At 40.7% G+C, this 15,824-nt stretch overlaps 1 protein-coding gene across 1 annotated transcript in view; it reads right to left on the reverse strand.

Annotated features, from left to right (window-relative positions):
• Positions 1-7,903: 7,903 nt before the first annotated feature.
• LIN28B (lin-28 homolog B) overlaps positions 7,904-15,824 on the reverse strand; it is a 137,017-nt gene continuing 129,096 nt past the window's right edge. Inside the window, exon 3 of the mRNA XM_082475463.1 lies at positions 7,904-14,203. Coding sequence (XP_082331589.1) covers positions 13,837-14,203 — 367 coding nt within the window. The 3' untranslated portion in view covers positions 7,904-13,836. The remainder of the gene's footprint in view (positions 14,204-15,824) is intronic.

Raw genomic sequence — 15,824 nt, forward strand, 5'->3', positions numbered from 1 at the left:
TATGTGCGTATTTTTAATTTCATTTCTCTTACATGTAGCTGATTTGCTCTAACGCCATGCCCAAAGGTTCAAGAACCGTCAGAGGTCCTGGGAATTTCTCTGGTTTAGGTAATCTGAGCAGACCTGCAGAGGGCATGCTCTCTTGAGTTAGTTCCACTTAGTTTCAAAAGCCTGCCATCTTGCTGCCTTTGGCAGTGAAAAGAAAGGGCCACGAGGCAGTGGGCGGTGTTGCCTGGATGCAGGGATTGAGAAGGCTCCAGAGTTTCACTGTGAGGATAGATTTCAATTTTTTTAATCCACTGTATCTGAACATTCTCTTCTAGTTTTATGAGATTCAACAACACAAGGGGTCACATAGAGGAACCAGAACACCTCCCCTGGGTCTATTCTATTCACGGAGAAACGCTTCTCTCCTCCCATCACCCGTGCTCGGTGTTGGAAAGGGAACTGGGCAGCCCATCTCTTGGCCCTTGATAGTAGGTCCTTGGCACCTACTAAACTTGCCCCGATCAGCCCCAAGACTAGACCCAACTAGAAGCGGCATCTTACATGCCGAGCAAAGTAATGAATTCTCTTTCTCAATAAGCCATGTCACCAATATGTAAAAAATTTTCTGCTAAGGTGTATGTGTGATGAATACATATGAATGAACACACTACATCAATATTTCCTTGCTGCAGCAACATGGATGGACCTAGAGATTATCATACTAAATGAAGTAAGTCAGACTAGGAAAGACAAATGTATGATATAACTTATACGTGGAATCTCAGATATGATACAAAGGAACTTACAAAAAAGAAACAGACTCACAGAAAACAAACTTATGGTTAGCAAAAGGGAAAGGGGATGGGGGAGGGATAAATTAGGAGTTTGAGATTAGCAGATATACACTATTATATATAAAACAGATGAACAACAAGGTCCTACTGTAAAAAAAAAAAAAAAATTCCTTGCTATATACTAGGGGCAGACATATCCCCACTGACCGTCAAGCTCTCCCAGCCTCCTTCATTATCCTGTCATGAGAGAATTCACGGCTTCCTGGCATGCAGCGAAGCTTTCTGCTTTTCTGCCCCATTTGCCTGGTCCAGCTGCTCGGTACAGGCAGGATTCCACACCGCGGGACCAGCCCCGGGCCCGCTCCTGTGGACGGAGCCTTGTGGCTGGGGATTTCACCCTCTGACTTCTTGCATGACAGACCAGCAGAAGCAAACGTGGTTTGAACGAAGCTAAACTACCTCACAGCTGAGTAAATGAGGTCCCACAACCAAAACCCAGCTCACAGAGGAAGGGAGCCTTCAGAAGAAAATGATTAGCACCATTTACCTCTTGATATTTATCTGCAAATGATGAAAACTTGAGAGCTGCTCCCATTCGCTGGTGGATACATATAATTAGGCCATTTGTGCAGACAACGGACTGAGGTGAAACCCGGAGTCCCCTTCAGAAAGCTCAGACCAGGGGCCGAGCGTCAGGCCCTAGCCTCCCATGGGGGCCGTGATGCATGGAAAACACAATCAACTCATTTCTCTTTAAAGGGTTTCTGTTATCATGAAGGCCTCGCTAACCTTTTTCATTGTGCTTCCCACTATTTTTATTGTTCTCATCTGACCTCTTTTAACTCTTCTTCTTATTAGTATTGATACATTTTGCTATAAGAATAATTACAATATAATGTGATGAGTAATAATAGCTGTCTCTTGAGTGCCTACTATTTACAAAAGACTGTTTATAGGCATTTAAAATACATGACTTAGGGGACTTCCCTGGCAGTCCAGTGGTTAAGACTGCACTTCCAAGGCAGGTGGTGTGGGTTCAATCCCTGGTTGGGGAACTAAGATCCCATGTGCTGTGCAGCCAAAAAAAAAAAAAAAGAGAGAATACACGATTTAGTATTTTCACAAAAATCCTGGAAGGTGGTTAAGACAGTCGAACTGAAGCTCAAAAAGATTGATGTTGCCTAAACAAACCAGCTAGTAAAAGGGGGGGATTCCATCCCAGGTCTCTCAGCCTGTGGACCTGCTCACTGCTGCTTTTTCCATCCTCTTAGATAGGAAGCCTGCATCCTCCAGTACAAATCTTGTTCTCAGCTTCTCACCTTAGGTTATCAACGAGTTTCCATGCGGAAATAAAAAAATATAATGCTTTAAATTTTTTGAGCAACAAAAAATGTGTACTTTTTAGGGAGAGGCTTTTTTAGAAAAAAAGAAAAGCTAGGGGCTTCCCTAGTGGCACAGTGGTTGAGAGTCTGCCTGCCAATGCAGGGGACACGGGTTCGAGCCCTGGTCTGGGAAGATCCCACATGCCGCGGAGCAACTAGGCCCATGAGCCACAGCTACTGAGCCTGCGCGTCTGGAGCCTGTGCTCCGCAGCAAGAGAGGCCGCGATAGTGAGAGGCCCGTGCACCGCGATGAAGAGTGGCCCCTGCTTGCCGCAACTAGAAAAAGCCCTCGCACAGAAACGAAGACCCAACACAGCCAAGAATAAATAAATAAATTAATTAATTAAAAAAAAAAAGAAAAGCTAAAATTTATACTGACCTTTAAATAATCTATCAGCTCATGTGAAAGGGTGGGGTCCTAGTTACACTTTGCCCCAAACGGGTTTCTCATCTCTGCTGTCCACCTCGACCTCCCTCTTAGCTCAAAGCACCGACCTGAAAAAGGAGGCAGAGTCTTTATCCTTGGACATGACTTTGAGGTCAGATCTACCTAGTTCTGAACACCAGCTCTGACCATGTGATCTTCGGCAAGTAGTTACACCTTTTTAAGCTGCTGTGTCCTTGTGTGTATTCTAGAACCTTCCCAAACACGTAGTTGGCATGAAGTACATATTCATTCTCATCCCCTTTTCTCTTTTTTTCCTTTGGTTGCCACGTTGAATCCTTAAGGCTTCTGGAATCTTGGCAACCACAGTCCTTGTAAAGAGCCAGAGGGTCGGTACCGGCAGGACCTGAGGGGCAGGCCGGGCAGGAGGTCAGTCACCAAGACCCCTCCTGCTCACGGCAGAAATGTCTGCAGGCCCGGGGGCCCAGGCTGCAGTCTCTCTGGACCTGTCGGACTGAAGCAGAGAGGCACCCATCCTGTCTCCCACACGTGGCCCCAGGAAGCATTAGGCAGGGAAAGGAGGCTGCAGGCGCCTCTCGGGGGACATGGCTATGGGTGGAAAACACCAGCAATTAGGCTAAATGAGGCTCTCCAGGAGGTAAATAGAACATCTTCAGCTGTGGTTGTTTTGAACCAATTACCTTTCTTGATCTCCCACGGGGACCACGCGAGAGCGAAGAGTAGGTGGGATGGATACGCGTGGAGCACGTGATGAGTACGTCTTGACAATAGAAGGACGGAGAGACGTCCATCCAGACCCCAGGGAGTAAGGGGGAGGGGAGCTCTCAATCACTCAGGAGACATGTATTCCGGTCGCGGTTTGATTGTTATAGAATGCTAGGACCCTGGGCAGCTCACATCTCCCGATGGGGCCTCAATTCTATCTGTAAAAGGAGGCCTAGCAGGTGAGGGATCTTCCAGTTCTGGTGCCCGTAATTGCCAGGGTGCGGACTTCTTAAGCGCTGACATGGCGTCTCCCTGCTCCACGTGAACCTCGTGGCCCAAGTGGGTCAGGCTTTTTTTTTTTTTTGCTTGAGGATGATTTGGGGGGTTAAGCAAAGTCTCACCTGCTGTCTTCCTATCCAGGGCGCTCCCGTCCTTGGGCTGTCCTTCGCGAATGCCACGTCGGTTGGAAGCTGTGATAGCATTATCATGAGCAACACCCACAGCTTTCATCACCAAGCAGTCAGTGTTTCCTTGTGTATCATTTAAAGGTTTCTCAAAAGTTGTCCTTAACGCAGTCAGCTTGCTGACAAACCCCTTCAAGCCCTTCCAGAATGGTGTGGATGGAGGTCTCCTTTGGAGGGGACAGAATTGTAGAACTTTAGAGCAAATAGAGTATGTAAATTTCAGCTAGTCCAGAAGTTCTCAAACTTGAGCAGCATCAGAATCACCTGGGTATTTAAGGAAAAACCCAGCCCGCTGGGCCCCGCCCCAGAGTTTGATTCAGTACAGTTGGGGTAGAGCCCGAAAGCTGCACTTCTAATAAGTTCCCAGATAATGTTGATGCTGCCATTAAGGGGACCACACTTTGAAGTCCCCTTAACTAGTCCAACCCCCTTATTAGCAGATGAGGAGGGTATGGCTGGGAAAGTTGAACCCAAGAAAAATGAGAACCCAAGTATCCTCATTCATAGTCCGACGGTTTTCAGTTAAAAAAGCAACTATTTTTGTGTGTGGTTTTTTGGTTTGGTTTTGGTTTTGGTTTTGGTTTGGCTCTAGGCCAATAGTTCCCAAACTTTTAATAAAAGAGTCCCTTAGGGAACCACTTAAAATCTGGCTCCAGTAACTCAACACACCTAGAATGGTGAGTCTTAACTCTGGCTGCGCATTGGAGTCACAGATTCTGAAGTAATTTATCTGGGCATCAGGATTCTTAAAAGCTTCCCAGATGATTCCAATGGGTAGTAAATTTGAAAAGCTCTGGGCTGGAGGAAGGTCAGAAACCTTCACTAGTCTAGGCATCCCAGGTGATTTGGCTGTAGCTGCAGGCTGGTCTGGACTTTGCAGGCGAAGACTTTCTTGGTCTTGCTTCCTGCTTTAGGAAACAAAAAACGACAATAGTGTTAGTTTGGGATTTGAAGAGTGAATAGCAGAAGCAGGCGATAGAGATGGAAATGGTTAGACCAAAGCAAATGTAGGCAGTCTTGGTGTGTGATTTTTTTCTGTGAATACCAATATTTATTTTTGGAACATTTATTCTTTTTTTATTAAGATATAATTAACCTATAACATTATATTGATTTCAAGTGTACAACATAATGCTTTGATATTTGTATATATTATGAAATGATCATAAAAATATGTCAGGTTAACATCCATCACCACACACAGTTAGAAATTTTTTTTTCTTGTGATGAGAACTTTTAAGATCTACTTTCTTAGCAACTTTCAAATGTGTAAAACAGTATTATTAACTAGAGTCACCATGCTGTCCATTACATCCCCAGGGCCTACTTATTCTGTAACTGGAAGTTTGTACCTTTTGACCACTGTTGGTGTGTGATTGTGATCCTTTCAACTCCCTTACTCACTTTGGCTCCCTGTAGCTTCCTGATAAGAGTCAGAAAGAAGCTTACTGCCTGGTTTTGGTGTTTGGGAGAAAAGAATAATTAGAATCAGAATTCTGAAGTGTCTTTTCTAGCTCCAAGCCTGGTTGTGTGACCTGAGCAGTTAATGTCATCTCCCTGAGCCCAATTGTATATTCCTTTGTAATATAGGTATAGTAATATCTGCCGTAAAGATTTACCTTAGAAGGGTTCTGTGAGAACCAAATTTCAAAGCCCTTGTAAACTATAAAACACTATAAAAGTGAAAGCTATTATTATATTAACCAGTGACACATAAATGGAAGCTTAAGGTGAAAGAAATATCTCTTCACTAAATTATACCTGGGAACTCTCTTGGAACTTGTATCTAATTAGTCCTTGCTTCTAGGTGCACATGTTCAGATCCCAAATCTAGAACACCTGGGTGTGATAGTGTGAGTATTTTAAGAAGATTCTTAGATAACAGGAGCGTAGAGTCTTATTAAGATGTCTAAGTGAGAAGAACGCCACCAAAGTTTTATGTAATAAAATGCCAAACAAAAATTTTAAAAGTCTTGTATTATAGCTTAAAAGGTAGATGAGAATTTATAGGGTAGTGATGCAATATAAGCATTTAATGCTATATAGGTGTTTATATTTTTGAAGTTTCTTATTACAAGGAAACCTAGAAATACTCGGATAAAACACTTTGAGACTATCAATATCCCTTCAGCATCATGAACTTCACATTGACAGCCTCTGTCTTCTGCATAAGAGCCTATAAAGCCATTACTTATAATTACACATTTTTCTAGGGAGAAAATTTTCTAAATAAGTTTATCATTCATGTTTAGAAATTCACATATGTGGTAGCTATGAGGTGATGTAAAATTGAGAGTGAGCAAAGAGTGCCCTCTGGTGGTATCATGCATAACTGAAATGTATCATACTTGGTCTTTAATCACAGAATTATTAAACTACAGTTCTACAGTTTCTTAAAAGTCAGACTTTCACCTTAACCATAAAGAATTTTTACACCTCCAAAGGCCCACTGTACAATGGACTATATTAGAATATGATTTTTAATTGTGTTAATATTATTTAGGTTATCTTTTACAGAAGCCCTAAAGAAAATTCTAGTTGGGACAGTGTTCCATTAAGAAAGACTTCTTAGGGACTTCCCTGGTGGTCCAGTGGATAAGCCTCTGCGCTCCCAATGCAGGGGGTCCGGGTTCGATGCCTGGTTGGGGAAGTAGATCGGGTATGCATCCTGCAACTAAGAGTCCTCATGCCGCAACTGAGACCCGGCACAGTCTAATTTTTAATTAAAAAGCAGCACTGTTGGTTAACATGGCACCTCCAAATGGAATGTCTTAAGTAATCTGACCTTGGCCCAGAGGTTTTTTTTTTTTTTTTTAATAAATCTGTTTTTGTTTTTTTTTTGTTTTTTTTATTTAAGTTATACAATTTTTATTTATTTATTTATTTATTTATGGCTGTGTTGGGTCTTCGTTTCTGTGCGAGGGCTTTCTCTAGTTGTGGCAAGCGGGGGCCACTCTTCATCGCGGTGCGCGGGCCTCTCACTATCGCGGCCTCTCTTGCTGCGGAGCACAGGCTCCAGACGCGCAGGCTCAGCAATTGTGGCTCACGGGCCCAGCCGCTCCGCGGCATGTGGGATCTTCCCAGACCAGGGCTCGAACCCGTGTCCCCTGCATTGACAGGCAGATTCTTAACCACTGCGCCACCAGGGAAGCCCCGGCCCAGAGGTTTTTTTAAAATTGCCTATTTGTTTTGGTTTGGTTTTGAGTGGGGTTCGGGATTGTGTTGGAACATTTAGACATTGTGCTGGGGTTTGGATGGGACTTGCTGAATCTTCTCTGGCAGGTTTTGGGAATAACCAGCTGGGATGATCCAGTGTGATCCTAGGTAAAGACCGAATATTGGGCCAAATGACATTCTAGGGTCTCTTCCAACCATTCTGTTCTGTTAAATTTTCCCTGGCAATCTGATCTGTCTCCCCATTAATGCTGTGCAGTATTAACAAATAAAACGAAAACACAAACCCAAGGAAATAGAGTAAGCTCTGGCACATCTCCAGAATGCTTCTACAACAGCTGCTCACACTTCAGCCCCTCCTTTGTATTCTTCAAATTTTTCTACCTATGGTCATAATTAGATTTTATTATTATTGTTTTGAATGGGTTGCTCTGGATGAGTGACAGAAGCAAGTTTAACACAGGACTGGCAAACTAATATCTGGACTAGCTAATGAAAATTATTCATCCAGAATTAATTTCATGAAGAAATGAGAGAATTTGAAGAGCCGACGTGGAGATAACTGGAATGGCTTGAATATGTGACATGACGATCTAAATGAAAGAAGTGATTATAAATAGAACTTGAAATATCTGACAGAAATATATGAGGCCACACTCCTAGAGGAAATTGTGCAAAACAGTAAGAAAGGACCACATGTCAATAATACATGTATTTGAACTAAGTCAAATGTAAATATCGTTTGAGTCTTAAATTTGAAATTGTCTTTCTCTATACTCAGATTTTGCAGTATTGCTGCTGCCATAATACTTAGGTGTCAGTCCAGTTTTCCTGACAAAACAGCAAAATGAACCATGTCACTTGAGTGTAAGCAAAAATCCCAAGGTCGGAGTTGGTAAAGAATTTTTACAAACTGCAACAGGCAGATAGCTCCAGATGCTAGGCAGCTCAGAAATTAACTAGAAATTGAGGTCCTTGACCTTGAGAAAAACAATTAACACCTTCAAGAAACTTTGATTAATTTTAGAAACAAAGTATACATACATATGTCCTAAAGTCAGGAAACTTTTTAAGTGGAAATACTGGGCTAAGAAACATGCCTGATATGCAGACTCAAACATTTATCACTTTCCAGGATACCTAGGACCACTTTGGAAAGTGTGTGTGTGTGTATGTGTGTGTGTGAGAGAGAGACAGAGAGAGAAAGAGAGAATGAGAAAGAGAGAAAGAAGGATTAGAAAGAGTAATATGTGATGATTTCTACATTGAAGATGACAGAAATTATATTTGGATTTTATTTTTAAAAATCTATACATAATGTATTGAAAAAAGACCAGAAGAAAATTAATAATGAATGTTAATGGTTATTTATAGGTGATGGGATTATATGTGTTTAAAAGGTTGTCCATATTTGAAATTAATAAAATTTAATTAATAAAACTAAATTTAAACTTAGAATTAATAAAATGCAGGTGATGGGATTATGTACCATTTAAATTTTCTTTCAAGGTTCTCCATATTCTCTAAAGTACAGCACTACTTTTACAACAAAAGCTACTCTTTTAAATAGTAATTATCAATGAAAGTAAACATGGTTGAAATGCTTACATAATAAGCTTCTCATGAGCATTCACGATCGAGCCCTTCACATCACCCACTCACTGTTGCACAAGAAAGTGACTATACTTCACACTACTGAACTGTACACTTTAAAACTGGCTAACATGGTAAATGATGTTATATGTTTGTTTGTTTTCATAGTAGACCACAAGGAAAAAAAAAGTGAATCATCCAGGTATAGAGCAGAAATGAAAATCGGTGTAATTGTGGGACTGGCCAATTTATAGAACTCAGCAGTTTTATCAAGTTAGTTGTATAGTATACCAAGGCTGCATACAAAGTTTGGTAAATCTACATTCACAGTTTAGATATTTGGTATTGGTGCCGCCTGGCCTTGACTGTTCTTTTCAAATACCTGAAAATTCTTAGCGAAAAAATTGTAGGAAAATTCTAAAATGGTTTCTCCAAAAGGGTTTGAACACTTCTGTTTCGGGCTACTCTTCCTGACCCCACGAAGTATGTGTCCTGATTCACAAGCTTGCACCGTCCGTGCTGGCTGACGCAGAATGATTCCTAGTGATGACAGGACACACCTTTCCTTCCTCATTCAGATGGAATTTATTCACCATCTGTACTGTAATTAGTTAAGTTTTATATTTATAATCACTGCTATCGGAGGATATGTTAAAACTATTTAATTTACGCTCATATTGGTAATAAATACTGCCCAAGTAGCCTTTTACCCATTCATTTAATTTAGCCATCACACAAATCACGAAGAATCTCCAAAACTCATCATAAATGCCAACGTTATATGTTTTATTTTTAATCAAGTAATTTCTTTAAACCTCAAAATATCCATAATTGACAGAATAAGACATGAGGCATGAGATGAGAATATAAAATCCGCGGTCTGCAGAAAGGCAAACAGTACTTTTAGCCCGTCAGGATGGCCGTACATGAGTGAAATGCCATTTCCGACCATCTACTCCTTTTATGTCCTTTAAAAACATACAGTTCAAGTGTTTTTTATTTTCACTTGTAAACAACATGAGCCAAAATGGACAATGAGGTCATCTAAATACTACACAGGATAATTTTAAAAACACTAGATAAAACACCATATTAAAGACATATAGAAATCAGTGTTCACTTTGGTCTCTATGACGGTTAAAGTTGTTAATACCAAGAAGCAACACACACTAATTAAAGCCAGCTGGTGGTGGGTGCCAGTGGTTGGTAGCTGTAATTCAGGAGGTAGTCAACACCATCGTTTTCAAGCTGGTAACTCTCACACACGTGAAGCCACAGATGTATTAAATGTCCTAATAGTTTCTCACAGTACAGCACTTTACCATAACTTTGCAGCTTTGCTCCAAGTAGACAATTTAACAACGATTCAGAGGTCAACCTCTCACTCTAACTGAACAACTATGACACAGATCACACAACCACCACATCTGAAAGAGGCTGCTGACAGCAATGTAAGACAGAATTCGATGCTTTTAACAAGTTGTTCTTCCCTAAAACAAACAAACCTCATTAAGACAGCTGGAAAATTAAAGTCCGTGCAGCTGCACTTGTACATACTTCCCCAAATTTTATAACCAAAGGGGAAATACACATATATATTTTATGATAAACATTTCTTAGAGAAAACAGATAAATTAATTTAAATTAACTTTTTAAGACTTAATGAGATCTCCCATGTCCTGTATAATTCATCTTACAGTGAATGTTACAAAGTCTATTAACACTTATGGGCTTCTATTCACAAACTAAATACAACTAGCAGTAACTTGGGGCCACATTGGTGCAAAATAAAACTGGGCCAGAACATGAAAAAAATACCGGCAATAAAAACACCCTATATTTATTTGTAGATGGACCAATGCTAATAACATGATGTTTCTTGATCTTTTCCCCTACATTGCACGCCAAACTTCCAAGTTATAAGCAGGTAAAAATCTTTCTAAATCTTTCAATTGTAAAAATACATCCAAAGGGCTTCTAGTAAAGACTAGAAATGCAAGTATAAAACTGTTTCTACTATAATCTGCCATGTAGCAATGAATAGCTCGCAGGGCTAAGAGACCGGTAGTGCATCTTTCTAAGGAATTACATTTGTGTTGACATGGGGGGTGAGGTCAAGGAGCAACTAATTCACTGACCTCCTGCCCAACCCATTAGCAACTCCTGTAAACTGATGCTTCACACAGACCCTACCCCTCAGTAGCTAGAAATGGCATTGCACGTCCACTCTATGTTCACTCCTTGGCAGCCAGTGCTAGTTAATTATGTGCCTGGGCAATGATGCTGCAATACACTTGGCCTCAGGGCAGCACAGACACAAATGAAGGAGGTTGGCATCTTTCTTTGATAACTTCTGCCCAGCACAAAAACACTCGTACAACCAACCTCTCTTCCCAACCTCTTCCTGCTACCGACTGACCTCTGGGCAAAGTAGCTATTTCCAAGATTGCTTGTGTGTTCTGTTTTGCTTCAGTGGAAGAGTCCCTATAAGTCTTTAAACAAAATACATGATAACTTGAAGGAAATGCTCGGAGACTTTGCTAACTAGATGAGATGCTTCATTATTCACAAGTGTTTGTCAGAAACATGCAGTTGTGAACTGCTGTCTATACTATAGATAACAAGGTCTGTACCAGAGCATTATCAGCCATTGTAAGGCTGCAGCAGCATAAAGGTGTGCTATGCATCAACTATGAGGTAGCCTTTTGCTGTAAACAGAATAATATTTCACCCATGTAAATGGACACTGTGCTTATGTCAGTGATATTCACATATGCAAGGAGTTGAGGGAGTCTCCTTTAGAGTACTTTTCACATGAAATAAAAATAGGAGAACCGATATCTGATATTCAGAAATTTTGATCTATGTCAAACTCAGAGGTAGTTATTACTAACATCAGTACATAATACTTACATAAAGGTCTAAGTTATTTGGTTTGTTTTGAGTAAGCAGGACTGTAGACTATTCTGTAAAGAAACAAAAATATTATATGGTATGTTCCCTGAGCAAAGTTCTTTGTCCTGAGTGTGTTATGTAAGAGTGATAATATTCTTATATAAAAAATAAACCCCAACTTTTAATCATAAGATAGGTTTGGTATGTGCTTAGTTCAGTCTGGTGAGATGCTGAAAAATGATTTCAAGTTGCACCCATAAGGTCCATAGTTATAACATGTTTCTTTCTGTGTGTCTTTTTCAAAACCATGAACTCAGCTCTGAACTTTTTATATGTAAACAGGGAATGTCCAATTCTCAAGTCCATAATTTCCTATTTCTAATAAGGTCAAGGAACTTTGGTTTGAATTTTCAAAGTGACTTACGTTTTGCATTTTTACTGTTAACCTGCTTATTATACCTGCTAAAAATTAAGCAATGCCACTTTGATTTGTCTACATAATTTAAATAAGCTTACGATCCTCACATAAGGCAAGGAAGTACTTCTCTATAGCTATTTATCACATTCAATATCGTCAAAGGTAAGCTTTGCATCACAGCACACTGATATTTCAGTATGTCCCATGGAGATTCTCACAAACACTGTCAACTCAAGCTGAGCTGGGAAGGGCTGGCGGCCCAGCCCGAGGCTCTCCTTCTGCGTGGCTTGCTTGCTGAAACGGCAGCACAACTGTACAACAAGCCTCCCTCGGCAGGACAAGTGGGGGAGGGAGCAGAAACTGTTCAGCAGAACGTGTCTCATTTGAATCATGCTATTTTCTGGTTTTGATTATCTGAGCTTACACCAACAGGCTCATACACAACTATATTTATTGCCAATGTTAAGCATCACCACTAATTGGTACCTTCTTGGAAAATGTTTCCAAAATTGATCCGTAACATCTAGAACCAGGATGACACCAGAATGAATGCTTTTCATGACTGAAACCTGAAGGGACCAATACTATGACTGGCCCCCAGCCAGTTTATTACTGTAACTGAGGACCAACCTGAGAAGCACCTCTGTCCCCATCACTGAATGTTCATCCTGAATCTCCCACATAGGTCCCTTCAGTAGCAGTCATGAGGGAATTCCCCTAAGATGAACTGTATGGTAATAAAATACTCCCAGCTCTCTGGTAGGAGAGGTCTGGGAACCTCCTGCCCCAGGCTCACCACTCTGGTCGCCCGCCATCAAACACGGTGCTTTTTAATATTATTCAAGGTCACACGTAATTGGGCAATTGTGAGCATCCACTTAAATTTTCATTCTCAACCCTGGCATTTTACTCACATCTGTGCTGTTTTGTTTGTTTGTTTTAGAAACAAGTTAGGTAACTCTCCAGGGGGAATAAAAACAGCCACCAAAAATATACACCAAACAACTGGAGTTTTCCTCCAAGGTCTTCAGTAGTAAACAAGGAGGCCTCCACTCGAAGCGATGGTTAGAAGGATTGACTTGGTCAAGGGAAGCTGCTGTTGCCACAGTCCCTCAAAAACCTCACAACAGGTAAAAGATTATAACGAGTATCAAAATACCATTGAAAACAATCAAGTCACTACCTTTATACATTGCCCTCCCCTTCATTTCTCTGAATAGGCATCTAATTTACAATAAAAACATATGAATTAAAAACACTGAAATATCGGCACAGAAATTACACATTCATTGTCTTTTCTGGAGTTATGTATCCCAGATTCAAAAAAGCTTATGGCAGTCAGAGGCATATGGAGTTAAGGTACTGCCTTCAAAGGGGGTGGGGTGGGGGACACACTCTACAGATATCAAGAAAAAGAGGCAATCCCAAATTCGGGAGAACTGATGTCTTAAAAACCTTTAGTACCATAGGATTGGCAGCGCTGAGATCTGAAGTATCCTTTGGTTCACACAAAAGGTAACAGTCATGTTTTGTTTTGTTTTTTTTTCCTAATGTAATAGAAAGGGAATGGTATTTCAAGAAAAACTCCAAGGGTTATTTTCAAAACCATCTAAAATGCTTTACCTGGGTTTTCAATTCTTGGGGATGTCCAATTCTGCGAGGGAGGCTGTGTGCTTACATCTCTCTACACACATATATAAAGATAAACCCTCTTTATATATATGTCTACATTCTATAGAAAATCCTCCTACACACACACACAGACTCAGGCTCTCTCCCTCTCACACATGCACATACAGATACACAGAGCATCGCATCCTCTGAGTCACGTGACACACGACACCCTGCTCAAAGGTAATTTGCTTAAGAGTGATTTGTCTGTTTAAAAAAATTCACAGTTCCTCAACAGTAGTTAAAAATCCCAGGTCAGCTGCTGTTTGTGAAATACTGTTCCCCTGTACTTGCATGAGGTAGACTTCCCAACCGGGGAGAGAAAACGATACGTTAAGAAAAAGGGTTATGTCTTTTTCCTTTTTTGCACGGAAGGCCCCTTTTTGCTTTGATCTTCTGGTGCTGCAGGTGACTTTGTGGAGGAAGCTTCTGCAGGTGACCTGCCTGGCCACTCTGAGACCTCGGACCTCGCCTCCTGAGGAAACGGTGGTGACGGATAGCCGTGGCCGCCCCCCACCTCTCGAGGGAACGCGGTGCACGGCTGGGGCTCTGCTTCCTGTCTTCCCTGAGAACCGGCGGGCAGCTGCACCACAGTTTTGTGAGGGCAGTTCGCCACCATGTGCGTGATGCTCTGACAGCAATGGCACTTCTTTGGCTGAGGAGGTAGACTACATTCCTTAGCATGATGATCAAGGCCACCACAGTTGTAGCATCTGCAACAAGAAAAATGAAAAGACCTTAAGAAGGAGCGTGTCTCACAAAATAGGTCAGAAGTCGAAAATATACTAAAATACGCAGACCGTCAAAGAGATCAGCTTATTTTAATATGCCTTCTTAACAACAAACGTGTTGTATTAAACACAAAAGTCAATGAAAAACGAGAGTCCGAAGGCATGAAAGACTAATCACTTCCATATATAAATGACTGCTTTAGATTTGACAGTTAGGTTACTGTAAAGGAAATTTAGTCCACTAGAGGGCAGCCACGTTCAACAGAAAACAACCAGCTAGCTTGGAAAAGGCAGTTAAAAAACACAGCTGTTGACTAAAATGCAACACCAACTCAACCAGCAACTGGGAAAATTATAGACCAAATTAAATTTTATGAGTTTAACATTTCTTTGGGTGTTAATTATTTGGCTGTGGAAACCAGTTGAACTGGAAGAATTCTTTCCCATTGTAGAAATTAGTGCAGTGAAATTTGATAAATAAGAAAGTCAGACATCTATGGTGAATGGTATTTGGGGAATTACCAAGTAATATTAGAACGAGATAGAAAGTGTCTGAATCAGAAGAATGCTCTAAAAGAAAGCTTCTTGATACTTAGATCAGATTAATAAAGGTTGATGCTAGTTCAGGGGTGGGAAAAACTTTCTTTTCTTTCTGTAAGAAGTTAGTTTTCCTTCAGGGTAAATTCTTCTAAATTGAAATAAATATAAATCCATCTTTAATTAATACCTGAATGCACACTGGGGGCACCGTTTGTACTATATGTTTGAAATTCTGACAGCTTCTAAAAGCTGAGAAATTATTTGGAAGATACATTGCTCAATTTCAGTCAGATTTTCTTTCTTCTAAAATTTTATATTAAAAACAATAAAACACCATCAACTGGAGAGAATAAAATTTTATATTTATAAAGGCTTTTAATCTACTTGTTGAATACAAAATTTGCTTACTGATTTGGCTCCAAATGAAATGTTTTAAGGGTTTTCTTTTTTTTTTAATTAATTAATTTATTTATTTATTTTTGGCTGTGTTGGGTCTCCGTTTCTGTGCAAGGGCTTTCTCTAGTTGTGGCAAGCGGGGGCCACTCTTCATCGCGGTGCGCGGGCCTCTCACTATAGCGGCCTCTCTGTTGCGGAGCACAGGCTCCAGATGCGCAGGCTCAGTAGTTGTGGCTCACGGGCCTAGTTGCTCCGCGGCATGTGGGATCTTCCCAGACCAGGGCTCGAACCCGTGTGCCGTGCATTAGCAGGCAGATTCTCAACCACTGTGCCACCAGGGAAGCCCCTAAGGGCTTTCTATTTTAAATTTATTTTCCAAATACATTTATGACTCCATAATTCTCATGAAATTTACACAATAGGTCTCACGTTTTAAAAAAATGATAGCAAAATAGGTGGTAACTGTGAGAATCAGCTTAAGATCATAATGACAAAATAGTTAATTATACTTAATTAGATTTGTGTGTGTGCATGTGTGAGAGACTAGCAAGCTTAATAACTTATATTACCATATACTTCCAAGACAAGCTACTATTAACCTACTGGGAAGTATATGTAGGATACTTATGGTTATGTATTTTATCTTCTGAGATAAGTTACAGAGTGA

Source organism: Balaenoptera physalus (genome assembly GCF_965194825.1).
Source record: "Balaenoptera physalus genome assembly, chromosome: 9".
NCBI classification, from domain to species: domain Eukaryota; kingdom Metazoa; phylum Chordata; class Mammalia; order Artiodactyla; family Balaenopteridae; genus Balaenoptera; species Balaenoptera physalus.